This window comes from Bombyx mori, chromosome 20 (assembly GCF_030269925.1).
Source record: "Bombyx mori chromosome 20, ASM3026992v2".
In the NCBI taxonomy this organism is placed as follows: Eukaryota; Metazoa; Arthropoda; class Insecta; order Lepidoptera; family Bombycidae; genus Bombyx; species Bombyx mori.
In genome coordinates, this window is record NC_085126.1 from 8501960 (window position 1) to 8524348 (window position 22389).

At 35.5% G+C, this 22389-nt stretch overlaps 1 protein-coding gene and 1 non-coding gene across 3 annotated transcripts in view; one reads left to right on the forward strand and one right to left on the reverse strand.

The window, feature by feature from the left end:
* Window positions 1-22389, forward strand: part of LOC119630046 (putative nuclease HARBI1) — a 39006-nt gene that overhangs the window by 16057 nt on the left and 560 nt on the right. Inside the window, exons 1-6 of one of the 2 annotated variants that reach the window (XM_038018092.2) lie at window positions 11178-15039; window positions 15343-21014; window positions 21103-21274; window positions 21442-21632; window positions 22000-22135; window positions 22216-22357. In XM_038018092.2, coding sequence (XP_037874020.1) covers window positions 20920-21014; window positions 21103-21274; window positions 21442-21632; window positions 22000-22135; window positions 22216-22357 — 736 coding nt within the window. In that variant the 5' untranslated portion in view covers window positions 11178-15039; window positions 15343-20919. Of the gene's footprint in view, window positions 1-133; window positions 21015-21102; window positions 21275-21441; window positions 21633-21999; window positions 22136-22215; window positions 22358-22389 lie in introns of those variants that run through there. The other variant, XR_009975838.1, reaches the window with a different exon arrangement.
* On the reverse strand, window positions 7036-7122 carry Mir3399 (microRNA mir-3399). The gene has a single exon (NR_107676.1). It is a non-coding gene; the product is annotated as a microRNA mir-3399 (primary transcript).

Consider the following 22389-nt stretch of genomic DNA (forward strand, 5'->3'; position numbering starts at 1 on the left):
ACATCACATTGGGCAAGACGCTTTAGTGATATTTTATTTTAATGGCGGAAGTAGTCTGGCAGTATTACCATAGATTACATTATTTACCTAACATCTCCCCTTTTAAGTTAAAGACTACACTTTCCTTTTTCAGGTATCACGGTGTCTTTGGAGACAGGTTTTAGTATGTGCTCCCGATTTCTCCTGAATGTTCCTTCTGGGGACTGAATAGTATATATAACTACGACGTTCGTTTTCTGCTTGTTTTATACGACCTGGAACCCATGAACTATTGGGCTTGTGTTTGAAATATATTTTATCACCAACTTGTAAATCTGACAACTGTTTTGTGTGTTTATTATAATAAAATGTTGAATATTCTTTCTGCTTTTCAATGTTTTTAGATAATGTTTTAGGTGGTAATTGAGTGTGTGACTGGTATTTTAGATGTGCTGGAGAATAACCACTTTGTTTTGGTGTATTCCTGTACATAAGCATTGCAATTAAAGATGGCGTTAACGGTTGAATTTATTTATCTGTTAACTGGTAATTGATAAATTTTCTTACCGATATTTTTATTGGTTGAAAATACCGGTAAATCTTTTCGTTGAAAAATTAATTTTGCTAATGTTAAACTTGAATGGTAGAGTTTCTTACATTTATTTTCGATTCAGTGAACTTTCCTTCATACTTCTACACTGTAGAAGTAAGAAGTAGAAGCTACAGGCTTAGGGCTGACTAGCTTAACTAATTAGTACGAAATGATAATATCTTATAATAATATTTATTTATACGCTAGTTTTTTTCCTATTTTTCTGTTATTGTTATTTAGAACGTAATTACTTATTTACATTTTTATTTATATCAACGTAGTTGTTTTTTTATTAACTTATTTAAATATTTCACAGTAAATTAAATTTTATTACAGCTTAGGAACATAATTTGCGCCACTTTTGATGTTGTGAGACGAGTTCTCCGATCGTTTATAATATATCCTGCCTTAGAAAAGGCCCGTTCACAAGAAACTGATGTCACCATAATGTTGCATTTGGTTTTAATTTTTTTATATAAAATTAGATATATACATTTGTGTATTCGCCACCAATCTAATGGACAGGCTTTTCTAGAAATTACTTTCTCCTTAATATACATCTCCAGTTCTTTTTCAGCTTTTGTCTGCGCTGTCTTGGGAGCATGCGAAGTTATTATCTTTAAATCAAATTCCCCTCATATAGACAAATCATCGTCATCAATATTTTGCTGGTCTTGAATATCTGCCGCCACTTCTCCACTAGTTTGAATTAATTTTACCATCAATGCTACAACGAATGCTTTTGTTTCCTCTAATGACTGAGACTCAGAGAATGCCACGTCTTTGTAATGTGAATCCAATAGTGTGCACATGGTAATGTGTACATTGTTTATTATATCTCCTAGCTTTTCTGTCAGACTTTGTTTTAGTTTTCCTACCATATCAACCACAGGCGCATAAAAAGTTCTGGATGCCAGCTGTCACAAACATACATGAGACTCGAGACCAGGACCATATCGGTACTCGCGGTAAGATAATTTTCTCCACTCATTATCTTACTGACCTCATAAAATGGTTTTAAAACAACGCACATTTGCTCGATGCACTCCCACTCTTCGTTAGGTATTATAGGCATAGAGATATTCATAGTAACAACTGTTGCTTGAATTGCTTCCTTTAACGTATAAAACCTCTCCAGCATTTAATAAGTGGAATTCCACCTGGAGGAAATGGCTTTTACAAGGCTCCTGGGCTGTTGGACATTCAAATTGTTAATCTGATATTTCAACAGTTTTTCTTTGCCAATACAGCTCTTTTTGAAAAATGATACCGTTCTGGTAACCTTGTCTATAGTATCTTTATTTGTTTTTAAAGCGTCCTGGACTATTAAGTGTAATTTATGCTCTAAACAGCCAAAGTGATTCCAGTTTAAAATAGAGCTAGCTCCTAACATGTTTGTTGCATTGTCTGACACAAAAAATATAATCTTTTGAGTTATACCCCATACATCTGCTATCGTCTGGAGTTCCTGCGCACTTTTAATAGCTGTATGACTGCCATCGAGTTGATCACATTGTAGTAAAATGGATTTCAATTGTAAGTCTTCAGAAAAAAAATGAGCTGTGACACCCATATATTGATCCAAAGTTCTTGAGGATCAACAGTCGACTGTAATACATACATTCTCTGCATTATGCTTAACATAATTAAGAAAGTATTGCTTACGCTCTTCATGACAAGCAGGTAGCAAAGACGACGATATTGTCTTTCTGCTCGGCAAATCGTAGGACGGATTTAAGGCATGTACAAATTCCTTAAAACCAATATCCTCAACAATTGAAAAGGGTTGACAATCATATGCTATAAGCTTGATGAGGCATTTGTCTATAATTTTCTTATCACCTGGGCGAAGCTTCTTAGGTAAATAGGACGACATCATGCGTTGTACTTTATTAGGCGGTTCATGAGATGAGGATGCTGCAGTTGTAGCCCTAACGGCTCCACCACCAGCGCCACCATCACCACCACCACCACCACCACCACCACCACAACTACCGCCGTCGCCACTAACTACTACTGCCGTCACAACTACGAGCCCCATCACCAGTTACAACCTTCCTCTGACAATGAAATTCACCACTTGCCCTAAGTGTTCCTCGTGTCAAATTTGAATATACGCTGACGTGCTTTAATTTTAAATGAGATTTCAAATTGTTAGTACTAGGTAGTACTAACAATTTGAAATCTCAATATAAAGGTTTATATGATAGATTTTTCTTACAATAATTACACACTGCAATTTTTTCCGCTCCCAAGCACTTTTCGAAATGATCCCATATTTCTGCATTGCGTTTCGGCATTTTAAATTAATTAACTTTAAAAATCCACAACAACAAAGTAAGCAAAGTCTCAAACACACAAAAACAAAGTCAAAACACACAAACACAAAGTAAAAATCTCTTAAAATACAAAAACACAACTTTACCAAAACAATAGAAAAGATGCACTGAGCCACCAAAATGTCAAGTACCAAACAAAATATTACGTTTAAAAAATCAACCAAACACGTCATATTCGCTATCGCTATCATTTTAATGTTTTAACAAAAAAAATTATCATTAACTGTAAAATACCAAGTTAAATATTGTGCTTTATTTTGAGGGGTATAGAGCATACAATGAAATCATCAAAATTCAATATTTACATGATAAGTTGAAAACATCTGCAAGGCGTAAATGAATCTTACGTGTTGAAATAAAGTTGAAACTTGCATATATATAATTTCCAATAATTGCCTATGCGACTACACGCAATGTGTTTGTTAAACGGTATTTTTAACCATTTTCGGTAATTTTATTTATCGAATAGAAGTGTTAATATTTTTACCGGTAAATTTATTGGTTAATGGTTATATTAGCCACCACTAATTGCAATCTGTATTGTCTGCTTTACATTTATTCAATACTAGCTGTGCCCGCGACTCCATCCGCGTGGAATAGCGACTTTGGGCAGCAGTTTTAGGACATATCTTTTGGTTTATAAGCACCGTCATTTAGGTATTTAGAAAAATCTAATTTAAAGTAATGCTTCTCTATACACGACATAGACGTATAGCCATCGGGGATCAAAGCATACAGGTTGCTAGGATTGCTAACATGTGACAGAGCTACATAACCGTGTGACCGAGTTGACTGTGTGAAAAGCAATGAACACACACTTATATCTTACACCCACAACTTTTAGCGTCTGACCTTGGGCTTTATTTATTATCATCACGAAGCATAGGCTCAATGGAAACGCGATCGGTAGTGAGTTGTGCCTCCCGTTCTTCTAGTGTCTCCCGAGACCGGGCAAGATTTTGCTGTCCGAACTCTCTGAGATCTCAGACGGATTTCCCTATCAATAAAGGTCTCAGACCAAGCGATAGTGCATGCGCCTCGCGATCGGCAGTGAGACGTGCTTCTCATTCTGCAAGTCTCTCCTGAGACCGGGCACTTACTGTCCGAACCCTCTGAGAGCTCAGACGGATATCCCTATCAGTAAAGGTCTCAGACTCAAGTGATAGTGCATGAGCCTCGCAATCGGCAGAGAGACGTGCTTCTCGTTCTTCAAGTGTCTCCTGTGACCAGATAATTGCTGTTCGAGCCCTCTGAAAGCTCAGATGTCACGAGAACGGGAGACGTCTCGATTACGCGAGCCATTTCGACGATGCCGAGAACATCCACGTGATGTACTTCGCGGCATTATTTAGGTGTAAATACACACGCACGCACTTTAAAATGACTATACACAAGGAAATATACGTAAAAAAAACACGCAAACGAAAGTAACAAAATATGGTGCGGGTAGTTGTGAATCAACGATATTCGACATGGGAGTCGTAACTGTCCGTAGAATATCGGTGGTCTGTTCAGCGCGCGCCTTATCGTTAGAACGTGTCGCGACAGCTTCAATCGTGCGCGAGCGCGATCTCGACCTCCCGCGACGGGCACTACGAGAGCGGTCCTACTACGCAGTACGCTGGTCTCAGACCCGCAAGCCATCCCGTGAAGTACGACCTCTATCGTTCGTATCGCGATTCTGTCTATCATCTCTGTGATCGCAAAAGCATGTCGTTTTCAAAATTTGCAATCGCACAAGAAAATTAACAAATAAAGTATGAAAGCATCAAAGTAAGCCGTAATTGTAAAACAAAACAAAGTTCAGAGTTTTTACGCTACTGTGGGCTATTTGAGTCATTTATCCCACTTCTGATTTTAGGAATCACGACAGAATGTTGAGCAAATAGGTCGACAAAACAAGTTTAAATAAAATGGCTTACGTATACCGAGTAGTCCGCAGACGTCCGTACCAAGCGCCGGTCAATGCTCAACTGCCGTAGCCGCGCCAAATACGGTGCTTTTATAGGCTTACTCGGTATAGTGCGTTTAGCTAGTGGGGGTACGTCTAACAGCTAGTGGGGTACATCTAACGATATAATAATTATTATTAAAAACAAAAAAATAATTAAATAATTAAAGTAGATTCCAGCTAAATATATCTCTAATTAGGTCATCTTCCAATGAATTAAAATATTTTTTTAATCTGTTACATAGTTGTCTATCGATTCTTCGAGATTTTGTCTTCGATTGAATAGTTTATGACGTTCCATTGTCACATTCATTTGAGGAATGAAGTGATTACTAAATTTCGACGCTAATTCTTCGAAGGATATTGTATCAATATCGACACTAAATGAATAAAATATCACTAACGCGTCTTGCCCAATGTGATGTAAATAGATGGCGACTTTGCGTTGATCACAGTCATCGTCCAGATTATTAGCTCGCATGTATATTTTAAGTTGAGTATACCAGTTTTTCCAAGTTAAGGGCATGTTCGAGCTTCTCATGTCTAAGAGTTTGAGCCCATATCGACGCCTCCAATTAACACTACGCTAACTCCAAATTCGTAGATTTACAGGAGGAGCGTTTAAACGAAAAAAGTTGATAAAATCTTTATTATTGCAGATATATTTATGGTTTTTTTGTGTAACTAGCTGATTTACTCTTGCTTCAAACCCCATCAATAATGATTAATTGTAATACTTTTAACATGGTGCAGCGATTTGCGTAAAAAATGAAAATTTCAAAATTTTGAGTTAGAGTAGTGTTCATTGGTAAGGAGGCAGTCTCCTCTCGCTGATGGTCACGGGGCGACCTAAGGGGGTTGAGGCTGCGCCGCACGCTACCGTCACTCTAGCGCGCTGGCACCAGGAGGACGGGACGGCGCGTCGGCGGCTGCGGACTGCGATACGGTCCGCATTTTCGTCGTCGCTGTCGTCGCCGAACATACTGTTGAAGAGCAACCCGGTCGGCGGTGTATCGGTTTCCGACCCGGCAGGCTGGTTCTGGCCCAGCGGGGTATCCCGGAACACCAGCGGCACCGCCCGGGTGGCCTGGTAGGGCCGCCGTACCGCGGAGACCGACGTCGTTGGTCGTCGACTATCGCCTCGACGACCCGTCGGTCGGGCGTCCTCGGGATGGCGCCGCGTGTCTGGTTGTAGTGTTGACCGCGGGAACCCCCCTACTCTGAACGGGTTCTGACCCCGGACGGAGATCGGACGTCGGGTGTAAGAGTGCAGGGGAGTCGTTTAGTGGGTGGGCCCTAAAATCCTTGGGCCCGCGATCTGCTCTCAACACCTGCAGATCGTTGAGTCTCACATACCCCGCGCGCCCCCTAGGCGCGGGGACCTCGTAAGAGGTTCGGCCCCCGGCCCGAAAAAAAAAAAAAAAAGTGTTCATTAGTGGCATCGATATGTGACTGATATAGCATTAAGTGACTTACTTGCGCGTCCCTGTCCGCCATATTGTGTGTTTTCGACTTTATCCATTTTGAACATAATTTCACGGATATTTTTGTATTTTTATTTAATATTTTCCAAGCATGTGTCAGAAGTGAGGAATTTGAACCATCATAGAATGGCCGAGTTGTGGCATAACTATATTTTATAATAAAACGACATGAGCTCTGCGTGTGACTTGTTTGAATGGCGGAAGTAGTCTGGCAGTATTTGCATAGATTACATTCTTTACCTAACAGTTCTATTAAAATTGATGTATGTTAAGCGTGTGGAGCGATTTTAAAAATAGCACCAACAAGAAAGCGGTACGCTTGTATAGATTTGCTAGTAGGACTGGTGGTGGACCTGCATTAAATACTTAACTGACTGAGTTGGAACAAACAGTTTTAAATGTTATTGGTATGCAGACCGCGACAGGTTTAGCGGTGGCTGAGGTAGGAATTTCGCAGGCTATTACTATTTTTAGCTGCTTGGTACATTTAAGATAATTGTTAGTTTACATGGGATTTGCATTTAATTAATTTCAGGATTTTGCTGTATCACAACCCCGAACTCCGGTACAATTTGGCGATACAGGTAGATCAAAAGGCCATTCAATAACCCTTTTATAAACAAATAGGATGGGACTGACTTTTCTTTTTGTTTGTAAGTGTTGAACTATGTAATGAGCCTGGACCTTCTGGTCGAATATATACAGAACCAAGCACATCCAGCGAGACCCAGGTCGAGACAACGCCTCATAGCCAGGTATTCAATGTAGATATTGAAATTGTAGAAAGTAAACTATTAATATATTTTATTTACATAACGTGAAAACATACAAAGAACATCCTTGTTTTTTTTACAATCTAACAGCATTTATTAGCAGATACAATCAAGTTTTTTCTGTTGTCAAATTTAGCAGATGTGGTACCAACATCATATCCGGAGTCTGTCGTTACTGCAACTCAGTCTCCTGTGCGGTATGTACCAACCACACCGCGCCGTAGCCGGCTAACACAGGCAGAGCACGCTGCACTTCTTTTTAGAAACTCAGATTCAAATTGGACAGCATTTAAAATTGACCAACATAGAGATTACATGGAAATGCGAAAAGATCGGAATATAGTAAGAGAAATGGGAGTGCAGGCTCAGAGGGAATGGCAAGTCATAGGTTTAATACCATTAGACTTATTAAATCAAGTAGTTAATTATTTTTGTAAAGCTTAAATTTGTAAATTAGATATAATTTTGTAAAATAGTATAACCTAATTGTTATCTTCAATTATTATATTATTTATTTATTTATTTGGGAAACAAACAGTACAATAGAAACATATAATATTTTAAAAATATAGTTAAAACAATAACCAAATACGTTTCCACAATCAAAATTCAAAAGAGGAGAAATTTAGAAACTTAAGTTACAAAAAAACAAAAGCAACACAATACCCACATATTATTTTGTACATCAACTTAAACTATAAGACTATAATAATCATCGGACTAAATTACCTTATAAATATTTTAAAATAGCTTTTCTATATGCTAAAAGTGACAAGCAAAATATGTCAGCATTAGGAACTTAGCATCATACAACCTACAAGATCTATGGACAAAAGAGTTGAAAGCGTATTTCGTTCGAACCGTGGACATGTGGAAGGTCCGTTTAGGACGCGCGGAAATACGACTACATTTAAGTGAAAATTTGGAAAAAAGATAGCTAGTATCAATCTCACTATTTATTATTTTATATAAAAACATTTGATCCCTCAGTAGCCTACGATCGGCCAGAGATATAAATTCTGTCGGTTCTGGTGAGTTAAAGCGACGACAATGGTATGAAATATGCTTAAAAAACATTTTTGTGGACTCTTTCCAGTCGCTCAATATAAATGTTATATCTTCCACGTGAGAATGTTATAATAGTACACTTGTTAGTATTCACTGTAAGTTATTTTGACAGTAAACAAATAAGTTGTTCAAATCATTCTGTAATTCCAAACAGTCATTTAAGGACTTTATAACTTTATATACTTTTTTGTCATCAGCGTACATAATGAATTTGGATTTTTTGAAAACATTTGAAACGTCATTAAATAACATAGGACCGAGATGAGAGCCCTGAGGAACTCCCGAGGGAACAGGTGCAAATGAAGAACAAAAACCATTGAAAGTCACAGCCTGACTGCGATCTCTAACATAAGACTCAAGACATCGCAGCAAATAACCGTGACCCCAAGTCCATGCAATTTCTCAATCAAAATGTCAAAATTTATTCGATCGAACGCTTTGGAATAATCCGTGTACACTACATCATCCTGGTGACCATCCTCCATGGCGTTCAATACGCAATATGGCATTCAATAATCCATCCATCCTCCATGGCATTCAATAATCCAAAAACTCACAGAAGTTTGTCTCACAGAAGTAGATCTATGGCTTATAAAACCATGTTGCTGCTCTATAATATGAGGCTTAATCAATGGAAATAAAAAATCATAAACTATACGTTCAAACATCTTAGGGATGGCACAAATTTTAGAAATTGGCCTGTAGTTAGCTATGTTATGTTTATCACCGCTCTTAAAAACTGGCACCACGAATTATCGCTTCCAAATACGGGGCATAGCACCAGTTGATAATGAGAGATTAAAAAGAAGATGCAGTGGGTAACACAGCTGAGTGTAACATTGTCGCAAAAAAACATAGAAACATAGATACATTTATACATAGATAAAAAAAAAGACTGATGAAAGACTGAGAAAGATGCTATTCTTATTCTTTTATTTTTATTTAGGCTTTTTTCTTTTAACTATTGTTTATCTCCATACTAAACATAACTAACTAAAATAACAGAAAAAATAAAATCTAAATAATGAAATAAAGAAATGGATCAATGATCATATTATAATCTAAGACACAATTATTGCTGATATAATCTTCTAACTAATCCCTTAGTACCCTGTCTCTTATTAAATCGGCTGTAGAACTTGTTTCTCTCATCATCTCATCATGGCATTGGTAATCATCATTTTCTAGACTTTAAAAAAAATATATTAATAGGATACAAATGATTTTGTCGAATATTAATATCATTGAGTAAAATTTAAACTTGTATACATTTATAAATTCATACATACATTGTTACGACTGCTCTGGGGTAGACCGGTGTTTTAAATAAAAGAGTGGACTGCATTAATATTTAGTAAATTTATAATAAGAGTAAAACAAGTAAGTGTCGCGGGTGGTGTCCGTGCATCGACATACATTATCTGCATCGTCTACAGTATCATAATTAATGCCTCTATTATGCAAAACACAACGGGCTAGTATGATTCTAGCACATTTTAGAGGTTTATAATGAAGAACCCTGTCTTTATTAAGGCACCGCCAACGATTTTTGAGTTTTCCAAATGTGTTTTCAATAACAACTCTAGCTCTCATATGCTTCTGATTATAATTACTTTGAGGTGTATTTGGGGGTAGCATTCAAAATTGGAGTCATCAGCCATGGAGGTTGCGGATAGCACGAGTCTCCTGAAACAAAAATTAATACAGATACAATTTCACATAATCCTATCATATAATGATATTTTATTAACCAACCCAGTCTCACTTTGCTGTGGTTTTAATGAAGCTCTGGCATGACTAACCTCTGTAGTAGAGACAGACTACTTACTGTTTACCTTTATTCCAATATCGATCATGCACTTGTCTACCCTTTAATTTTACTCTTAATTTAACCAATATTTTGTTTACCTAAATTATTTTGGTGCAACAACTGCATGTATTGATTTAAGTGACTATTATTCCATATAAATGAATTATGATTTGCACCTCCGAATTTAGCATTAACGTTGACGATTCTATATTCATCATCACATAGTGTAAATATTATATTCATTTATCTGGGAAACCGAACGTTTTCGAGTGAAAGGGATGAATTTATGAGGAAGAAAGGGACGGAAGACGAGGGTCAGGTCAAGATGGCGATCGGGCATAGTAAGAGTGTGAACGACTGTGAACGATTACGACGTGTTATCTAATAAATTTTGTTACTTTTCCAAAAAACTGCTATTTACTTTGAGCAAATCCCACATTTATAATGCAGTAAAGTCATTCTTACAATAATTAGATGGTAAAGAAAAATTTTACTTATTTACCATTTGGACGTTAATAGAATGATAGTGTTTTCGGCAATAATACTGATGCTCTTCTCTTTTAGGAAGCCCAAATATTCTAAAATGAAAACAGTCTATGCATCCAATTACACCTGGTGTTTGATGTTTATAAAAAAATCTGAAATTGATAATATTATAAATACCATTGGAACTATAAGTACCTTATTAACCATTAGAATTTCTATTCTTTATCCAAATACTAGACATATAGTTTCGCTCATCCTGTACTACAGCGGTCGATAGCATCTTCCAAGCAAAAAAATTACGTGCTGCCATCATCGAATTATACTTATTTAATGGGTACCTAATATTTTGATCTACTTGTACTGTAAAAACATATTTTTTGTATATTTTATGGCCTGGTAACGAGACCTTTATGCCAACGTAACACAACAAAATCAACAAAAAGAACAAAAAATGTTTTTTTAGCGACAACTTTAATTTGCTGAAGTAAAGTGAAGTGAAGAAATACTGACTTTTAGGCGGGAACGCGTAAAGCGAAGTTGTGTGAATTGTTTTGTTTTGTCTATATAGTGATTCTTCAGGTTTAAATGTGTAATAACGGTGGTTTACATTTTGGTAATAAATGTGGGAAAATAAAACAAAGCCGCTGGACGTAGCTTCTCGGAATCTTCCAAATAGTACACTGAAAAAGTTTCAGTAAATAACCACCATTTTATACTATAATAATAATAATAATTTATTTATTAACCTTGAAAAACATTTACACGACAGTTTGCTAAAAACTCTCCACACTAGGGACTGCCTGTCTCGTGGAGAGCTTTTTACAGAAGTATCTTAAAACTAGTAATAACGGTGCTGAATATACGAGAAAATCAAAATAGGTAAGCGAATATTATGCATGTATATATACACACACATATATATATACCTACATACACACACATACCCACACATACACATATATATAAAAAGAAAAGGAACAGGTGTAATGATTTTTACCATAGGTATGTGTTTAGGGTCACTTAATGCATTTCAGAAACTCCTCCGAAAAAGAGTAGGACCAATTAAGCAGTTCTTTTGTTAATTTTCTTTTAACTTCTTCGTAATTTAGGTTAAGAATTTTGTATTTTTTGTTGAGTCTGTTATACAAGTATGGTTTCATGTAGGAGCTAAATCGGCGAGCAAAAGCCGTCCTAACTGAGGGCGTCGGGATTATAGGAGTACGTTTTGTAGCAAGAACTTTGAAGTTGGTAATTTTAGGAACTGCTCTGTGGTAATCAAGGGCTGCCCTAAGGATAAATATTCTTCTCACGCTCAGAACCCGAAATTCTTTAAAGAGAGTGTCTGTGGGATACCGAAATTGTTTCTTTAAAATAGTTTTCAATACTGCTCTCTGAGCTCTTTTTTTCTTTCTTTTTACTGATATTATATTTCATCCCATATCATCTGATCTCATTTCATTTCATTTCATGTCAATTCATCAATGTTTCCAATTAATCAACTTTATTTCATTTCTCTCTATATCATATTTCATTTAAAAAAAAAATTTGGGCTGTATGGTAAGATATCTTTGCCTCTCCAGTTAAAAAATGTAATATAGAAATACTCGATCAAAATGTCAGAATCCACTAATTTGTAACTCGCACTCCCACAAATGTCATTCGTGGTACTTCGGTAAAATTACTCGATTGCGAGACGGCAACGTTAATATGAACTCGCGCTCACAAAATAACACCGGGTACGTTTGCCGCCAGGGGCGCTGTTCCAATTGCATACAAATTTGAGCAAACTGGCTCGCTATCGAGAACGTTAAAAAACCCGCACCAAGCACACAGATATCAGCACGCTGGATTGGGGGATAATGGGCGAAATATGCAGTTTTACAACCTCTTGAAGTGGTTACTTGTTCAATAAGTGGTGAGGGATATTTAACCGGCTACTTGTTCAATAAGTGGTGAGGGATATTTAACCGGAAGTATTAAAAAACTGTTTGTGATGAGTTTTTGAACAAAAAAGAATACAAACACTACAGACTCTTTTATCCAGTAGTTGTGGAAATGATCACGTCTCTACACCCAGGTTTAAGAGAATGATTTTCTGGCGTCGAACACAGTAAAATCATTGGTCTTTGTACGTTATTAGACCCTAGGTTTAAATTACTGTTTTAAAAACGAGCAAGCTGTCGCAGAATTAAAAAAACATGTTCACATGTTAACAGTAAGTATTATTAATAAAAACAATTGACAAAGACAAATGAAGATGTTGAAGAGAACTGAAAAAATATTGAAAAGGTTGGCGCTTGGAACAAATTCGACCAACTTCAGCCCAAGCGAGAGCTATCAGAGAACTCCACATGTATCTGGACGATGAGATGCTGCCTCGCAAGAATAGCGAGGAAAAGTGGAATAGCCCCTCGCAATGGTGGAAGGATCATAAAATAATTTACCCTCACCTATCGCATTTATTTAGAACAAAATGCAATATTGCGGCTACGTCAGTACCCTGCGAGCAATTATTTTCGAAGACAGGGCTTATTATAAACGATAGAAGATGTCGTCTGAAAGCAAAAAAGTCGAGCAGCTTGCATTCCTTAATGCAAATCTACCCTGATTGACTAATAACAACTACTCTACTACTAATTGATAATTATATTAATTATTTATTATTTAATTATCATTCAATGAATTGTTTGTGGAATTAGGTTTATTAACTTTTATCTTATTTTTTGTGCAATTGACGAAACTGCTGGTGGATAATATTAAATGATTAAGTGAATATTGTTGCTATTGATGTTATATATTTTGTAATTATTTATAACGATTTTAAACAGTGAATAGTCCCACAACGGCAACATGCCCCCATCGTCCGGGTTCCACACATGTTTTTGTGATGCCCCGGGGTCTAAATGTGCATATTTCTCACATGCATAAGGATAGTCCGACACAGCTGTCGATACTGCCTCGGGTGCCGTGTTCTGTAAGTGTTGATGCTCATCCACAAGCCCAGAGTGTTATCCATACTCTGGACAATTTGCCATTTTATCAAAATAAAATTCCTGTGCTTAAGCACAACCTTAAGGGGACCAGGAATTTAGTCGCAGGAAAGCTCAGAGTCATTACAGACAGCTGTATAAACAATAACGGTGTAGAAGACTGGGTTTCCTTGTTGTCCTATTCTTACACGACTGGAATTCCAGATCGAAGTGATCCCTGTTCGCTTACTGCAAAGGTTAAGGAAAATGTAAACAATACCAGCCTGTATGACTTCAAACACAAGCCACGATCCGTTATCAAAAGAATCGAAGCCAAGGTTCATGAGGGTGATTTACATAGAGCTGTCCGTCTTTTAGAGTCGGAGGATTCTTTAGTACCTATTAATGATGAGACCTTAATCGCATTACGTGATAAGCATACCATACCTTTTCGTCCTTTATCATTGCCGCCATAAAAGTAAAATAGTTTTTTTTAAATATTTATTTCATGTTTTTCCCAGACAATTTATCGATAAAGAATATCGGCTTTATCAAGCACTAGCGTGTATGAACATTTTTATTGCCTTTTTGCGTGTGTGAATGTGTATGCCTACGGAAGTTAGTGTTAGTAAGCTTAGTAATAGTCGAACGAATATCTGCCCTGAGATTTATGTGTGCGTGATTTTGTTGTGTGCGAAATATTTGTAATCATAGTATTGCGTATGTGTAGAAATTAAAATAGTGGGGGTCAAGCGGCGACACTGGTCCTAATACAAAATTAGGACAAAGGCCTTTCCATTTAACTGTACATTTTTTGAAGGGACTATTATATATAGTCGCAATATTGGAGTAACAGAGTTGAGTTCTAATCATGCTCCGAGTTATATCGCAGATAGACTTCAGTTAACTCTGAACAATTGGAACATTTCTATACCTAAAATCCGATGCGTGGTTTCAGACAGTGGTGCTAATATAGTGGCAGGAGTTAAATTAATTGTTGGTGACTGTAATAATTTGCCATGTTTCGCTCACACAATTAATTTAGTCACGGAAGTAATACTTAGTGGCGCAGAGATTAAAGGGTTAATTATTGTTAAGGATCTCTAAATCCCCCTCCAAACAAGTTTTTATTCTCGCCCACCACCGAGCTTCACTTCATCGAGCGATCGCGAACACATATACATCTTTAACGACTACATTATCTACTACAATATTGCACTTCATTATTATTTGTTCTACAGTTTTAATCTTTTAATAAACCTGTAAATACGAGCCAAATCGTTTCATTGAAGAGAACAACAAGACATTCAGCAAGGAACAATTATTAAAGTGCGCAATATTATAAAACTTATCAAAAATAGTGTAGACAACTCTGAAAAATTGCATAAACTTCAAATTGAAAATTGGCTTCCCTGAGTGTCAAGCATTTCGGTTACTACGCTCACACGCTTAATTTAATAGCTAAACACTGCAGACGAAAGAGTACGGGAGCTAATTAATAAGGTGAAAACGATTGTTTCACATTACAAAAAGAGTGTTAAGATAAAGGCAAATTAGAGAAAAAATCAAATAAAGGCACCAACGAAAGGTAGGATCCTATACTTTTCTTTTTTGCGTCTGTTTTCCTAAAATGTTAAATTAAAAAGTAGATTAGATTTTGTATAAAAATTGGGTTATGTATCCAGCAGTGGCACTGTGACCGTCTATATACTGATAATGACATGGTTGACGGACGGACGATGAGATAATTCGTTTGTATGCATACGATTTATACAAAGCTTATGTGTTTGTTATTATTAAGTGGCTAGTGGCTGTAGTTTTGGGGTTGGGATTATTGATATTTTGCAGATTATCGATCTATCGAGTGTTAATTTTTGTCTTTATGTTTCAGTTCAAAAAATACAATAACGTGGCCAGCTCAAAGCATTTAATGGAATATGATCAATCCCAACCATCTTCATTTAACAATGGCAAAGAAATAGATATTTAATTAAATATTAACAAATTAATATTAATACAGATAATATTAGGATTATTAACAAAAATATAAATATTTATTTTAATATCCAATTATATTAAAATAAGTTTTTTTTTCAGCCGGTGGTACAAAGTATAACAGAATTGTTTAAGCATTGATATTTTTAATCTGTCAAAATATGCATCCATTTAACATAGTTGAAGGTGAAGGCCTTGAAGACTTTTAAAAGAACTGGAATCTACTTTTAAACTTCATAATGCAAAGTATTTAAAGAAAAGTACTACCGAAAAGTACGCAGCTCGTGTTACTATTTTTAAGTCCAAATTATGCAAGATAGACAATTTCTGTTTAACGCTAGACATATGGACAGAAACAATCAATGAAGAAGGATTCATGGGAGTCACCATACATTTTGTAGAAAATGGTAAAATGTGTATGTATTATTTTGCAACTCGTGCATTAAGTGAGCGATATACAGCTAATTACATATTGGAAAACCTGCTTGATATTTTGAAAACATGGTATAGTCCACCTACCAAAATTCGTGCAGCTGTAACAGATAATGCCAGTTCAATGTTGGCTTACGAATGTCTTTAGGCGAAAAAAAACCTTTAACGTGTTTTGCGCATACCATAAATCTTGTAGTTGAAGAAGCACTAAAGTTACTCAGTGCTGAATCAGCTGTTATAAAAGTACGAGAAATTGTTAATTGGATTAAAAATAGTGTTGTGCAGTCGGATAAGCTATGAAAAATGCGTAATAATGTTTCGGAAGAATCAGTTTTAAAACTTATTGCAGATGTATTGAAGTAGATGGAACTCAACTTTTTTATGTTAGTGCAAATCCTAAAGTTAAGAATTGTAATATCAGAAATTGTAATTGAGAGTAATAGTGACTCCCAAGGGACATGGGACACTCTCCATACATTGCACGGCCCACTAAACGAAGTTCAAGGACAGTAATGAAATTAAGTTTAAATAACAGACTATATATCCCTTTTATTTTATTATAAACAAATTAAAATCAATATTGTTCATGGGGATACAGAGATATTTAAAAAATAAGATAAGATTTGTAGGTTACCTATATCATATATTTTGCTGTCAATACGCTTACACTTTAACATCATCATCAGCTTAAATATTATTTATATTACTATACTTTATAACACAGACCTAATTCAATGAACGCCAAGACTTAATCTTATGCACAACAAAATATAATAAGCAGGTATATCGCAACGAAACACTTAATAATATCCACAATGCGCACGAGTGCGAAAACGATTGGTCAAATATAAAACGTCAATAAACAATAAACAAGCGTAATTTTTTTTTTTGCTTAAGATCAATAATTATTGATCAATGTAATGTAATGTCTACGGATTTAAAAGTATAAAAATAGATTTTTGTTTAGATAGAATGTTTTATATTAGTTTTAAAATCCATTAATTAAATATGTTAATATATTTTGCTAGTTTTTTGCAATATAATGTCTTTTTCAAAAATATTTAATGTGTATTGTTTAAAATATAAATATATTTTACCTATGGCAACTCCTTCAATATTATTAATGTAGCTTAGTCATGCTAATTTCTTTTTATTTATGATTTTTATTATTCCACCATTAAAATACCATTAAATTTTATAATAAGTATGTAAAAATGAAATGTTTTTTTTCTGTAGATATTTCATTCGCGTCCTTGAGAGCATGAGTAGCTAGGCCAAAAATGGCCCATGTCCTTTGCGAAGTGCTGTGGAAATGGAAACCCTGAATGAGCTTACAGCTGTATTGAAGCCTTTTAACAATAATAATAATAATTCAAGCCTCTTAAAATATAAACACGAAGCGTCAGATATGACTAGGTCTTTGAATTCTTGCTTTAAATTATCTAAATCAGCCATTTTGAGAGTGAAGTAACACAAAATAGTCTACTCGCCAGCAAAGAAAAGCTGCAGTATAAAGTCCGTGAGATTCTTGGAAGACCTAGTGTAGAGAAGGTACTATAATTTTTATACTTGAAAAGGAATAAGATCCTTCATAAAGTATCGTATTTAACATATAATTAATATATTTTATGACTTGGTTATGTTTGAGCGTGTGTCCTTTGTAAATACTTTCCTAACGAAATGAATATAAATATATAGTCCGAAAAAAGTATGAGTGATTGTAAATATGTAAAGAAAGTTATTCCTTTCTTTAATTTGAAGTATGTCACGCATGCGCTGTCGACATGTGCCGGAACGTCCGCGCATGTGCTGATAAGTCGAGAAGCCTTGACAGATAAACAATATGTCATTGTGTAAAATTATATAAAAAATAATTTCTATTTAGATAGTTACAAGATTATAAAATAAACTTTAAATGTCGTGTCTTTGTTCTTTCGGAGCAACACATTGAAGTTTTATTTTAATAAAACAACATTACCTAATAATCTTATAAATATATGAGTGAATAGAGGATTGTAATAGTGATGTATGATGTGGAGGTGGCTATGGTTACATAATGCAGTTATTACCTTATAAATAATGGGAAAAGATAGTACTTGGTCTAGTCAATTTTTATTAATTAGGTCCTTCAAGGTTTGTTCATTTTTGATAATTAATAATAAATAATTCGTAATAAGACGTTTCCATTAAATGACCAGCAGAACTGAAAGTTATTTTCCTTTGCAAAAGTGCGTCTAGAGAATAAGAGCTTCTACGTATGCAAGGGTAAGTATTCTGCTACATATATTGATTTGGGACCTCCAGGAAGGCCAATCAGCTCAGTATTTAACTTTTCTGGATTGGGCCGCTTTTTGTTAAATTCCTTCGAAGCCTTGATAAACTTCAATTTGCCTCGACCCGCATAAATTCCACAACAATATTCCTATTAGTGTTGAGCATATTTACTTTGTCCACTTCATGATCTGTGCACTACTCTATGGTAATATATGTGTTAGTCTATAAAGTAATGTATGATTATTGTATCAATGGCAATATGCCAGAAGACACTTCTGCTCTGCTAATAAAATTGTGCTCGTACTTTTGTGTACTAAGTTACCAAAAGAAATCTAAACGCTTCCACTGCGCGACCGCCACTACTATGGAGTTTAGAAGCAATTCAGTTAGTGAAGAACAAATACAGTTGTAATATTAAAAGGCAAAAGTCAAGAGGGACAAAAAAGTACAAGGGAATTACTTGGTACTAAAATGGTGGACGACACTTCGAGAAAATTACTTCCAGAGTTTACTGGAACCAACTTCAGCAACAGACGCTTCAGAATAATTCGCTCTCGGTGCAATATTATCACAAGGAATAGTAAGAAATGACAAACCTGTGGCGTATGCCAGCCGAACTTTAAATGATGCTGAAACACGGTATAGTGTAACTGAAAAAGAATTGCTTGCAATCGTTTGGGCAGTCAAACATTTTCGACCCTATCTTTATGGTAGAAAATTTACATTTGTGACTGATCATAAACCCCTCACTTGGCTTAATACCCTTAAAGAGAAAAACAGTAGACTGACCCGTTGGAGACTTAGACTATCAGAATACGACTTTAACATCATTCATAAAAGTGGAAAACTGAATAATAACGCAGACGCCTTATCGCGTATTAAAATAAATGCCTTAGACAAAGATAATAAGCTCATTGAAAGTAAACGTTGACAAAGATAGAAATAGAAATAAACATGTAAAAGAAATTATTAAAGAAATAGAAAATTTGCGTAGAGAACCCGAGGAAAATTTAGAAACTACGTCTATTTCCGACACAGACTCTGAGAGAACTTTAACAGCCCATTGTCGCTCACCTTATTCAATACCATACTCTAGTTTCACCCTGACCGCATCCGAAAGTTCACCTAGTAACACAGAAACTGCTCATTCCGCACAAGATACAGAATCGAAAGGCATTCCTATCTTACAAGAAGCCATAGATATAAAATCAAATCAAATTTTAGTCTATACATGGCTTATCGACAAACTCTCAGTAAAAAATTTGTCTAGAGAAAAACAAAGAATTTTAGAAGTCCACCTACTAGTTAATCGATCTGACCTTGTTAAACAGTTTCTTAAGGAATGCATAAAGAACAATACTAAATACTTCATTTATTTCGAAGATGACCACCATAGGAGACAATTTACAGAAACAGTAATCTTTTTATTCAAAAAAGAAATGGTACAATTTTTCGAATATACTAAAAGAGTAGTTTTTATTGAAAATGAATTAGAACAAAAGGAAATCGTTGAAAAATATCATACAGGTAAAACATGTCACCGAGGTATAAGAGAAACACTTACACACATTAAACGCACATACTTTTGGCATAAAGTGGAACAAACTGTTTCAAGTGTCATAAACTCTTGCGAAGTATGTAAACGTAAACCCCTCAGATCTACACTACAATTAACACAGACACAGACTAAACCTTTAGAAGAACTTTTTATCGACTTATTTACTATCGAAGGACATTACTTTCTTACTATTATTGACGCCTTCAGCAAACTAGGACAGGCACTAGAATTTACAAACCGATCTACCCCTGAAGTAGTACGAGCCCTAATAAAATACTTTTCATTTTATGGGATACCCCAAAAAATTAGCTCGGATCCTGGTACAGAATTTAATAATGCACTTCTAAAAGAACTCTTATCATTTTACAAAATAGATTTACACATCAGTACACCTTAGTAAATAATAGACACGTACGTTGCGTTCACCGTTTATTGACACACTGAAGTGAATACTTGCTTACAAACATAACACCTCCACCCTTATTTACTACACATTATAAGCATAATTAATATATATATATCTTAACTAAGCATAACTAACAAACTAAAGTAAAAAAAAACAAAGAGAGGTTATAACTATATACTTAATCTATTTCCTCGAATCCATATCTAACTGGTGGCTTGCGTATTCCTACAGGACGTTCACGTTTGGGTGTCACATTTTCATTCATACTCTTACCACCAGTACTACATGCTCCCTTGTCTATCGGCACAGCGGGTCTCATAGGGCTGCCACGAATAGGCGATACAGCATCTTGTGCCGGTGTGCAATTTTTTGGTGGTGAACTGTAGTCCTAGCACGAATAACTTGCGAAAATGTATTCGTAACGTTATCGAATTATATTTGTATGAGATTCGTACAGCGCCCCTATCGTACGTAAAAGGAACTAATTTTGGTAGCACGAACAAATTTCGTATCGCAATCGTATCGTCACGTAAACGATACTTGAACCATATAAACAATGAAACGCTATAATTGCGAGCACGAACACTGTTTTGACGTACGGTAATGTAAATTTCGAAGGCTGGGTATCGAGTATTGTCGAAACTTTATTCACTTAAGATTTGTTGGTGAGAAAGGTTTCGTAACGTGTTTAAATATAATTTTATCCATGTTTTTATTTTATAAGTAATTTTTTATAAATAATAGTCTTTTCTTATCACTTTAGTTAGTTCTTATATACAATTAATTTTAATAAATTGCGCAAAATGCAAAGACCACCGTTGTACGAGCGTAGTCCCTTATATTATTTTGTTGCTGCAAGTTTACTTGAAAATGAAGAATATTCATCAAGAGAAGTTAGGTAAGTACCTACTTCAGTCAATCGTGTTATATTCTAATATTTTTTAAACATAAATTAATTGAGACTCAATTGGTTTTATTACTTATAGAGAAATTACACGCAGAGTTGCTCTGAGAAAGAAAAATAATCCTGTGGACATAAATGACGCGGAATTCAAAAATAGATACCGGTTGAATAAAGAATCATTCAAGTTTCTTTGTAATCAACTTAAGCAAAAAACATCTTTAAAAGCAAGTTCCAGGATAAGTTTGGAACTTAAGGTAAGTTTGTTTTTATTATCTCAGTAGGTAGACGAGCATACGGCCCAAATGATGGTAAGTGGTAACTCACTCGCTCGCTCGCTCATGTATGTTAGCAATGCTAAGGGCAGTGCCAAGTCTCTATTGTGAGAAAAGCTTAAATGTAACATAAAATTCAAACATTTCAGGTTCTTTGCGCGCTATCTTTTTATGCCACTGGATCTTACCAACGCTTAGTGGGAATGGCTAAATATTTGGGCCAAACGACTGTTAGCAAATGTGTGAAGGAAGTAACAGATGCTCTTGTAACTCCTGCAATCTTAAATACTTTCATAAAATTTCCTTATGCCAGAGCTGATAGAGATGTAATAAGAAACAAGTAAGTGTGAACTATATAATTTTATTACAAACATTCATTTTTATATTATCACGATTTGGCGTAAACTTATGACTACAAAGTAGTATTGTTATTTTTATTTTTTTTATTGCTTAGATGGGTGGACGAGCTCACAGCCCACCTGCTGTTAAGTGGTTACTGGAGCCCATAGACATCTACAACGTAAATGCGCCACCCACCTTGAGATATAAGTTCTAAGGTCTCAAGTATAGTTACAACGGCTGCCCCACCCTTCAAATCGAAACGCATTACTGCTTCACGGCAAATATAGGCGGGGCGGTGGTACCTACCCGCGCGGACTCACAAGAGTTCCTACCACCAGTACCAATTGTTTGTTTTTACCTTACAGATTTTTTGTAAAGTATGGTTTCCCAGGAGTTATAGGATGCATTGATGGATGTCATTTCCATATTTTCACACCCAAAAAAGAAGTCGAACATTTATATTATAGTAGAAAGCATTTCCATTCATTAAATGTGCAAATGGTAAGCACAGCTCCGCCGGCGTGTCCAAATGAAGTAAAATAGAAAATTAAACTGATGTAATGATTTTTCTTCAATTTTAGATTTGTGATAGTGATTGTCGTATTTTAAACGTAAATGCGAAATACGGAGGAGCCACCCACGACGCTTTTATTTGGGAAAATAGCGTGGTCAACAATTATATGCAGAGCTTACATCGAAATAACGAGCAAGTGTGGTTGTTAGGTAATATTTTATTAATAACCTTTACAAATATT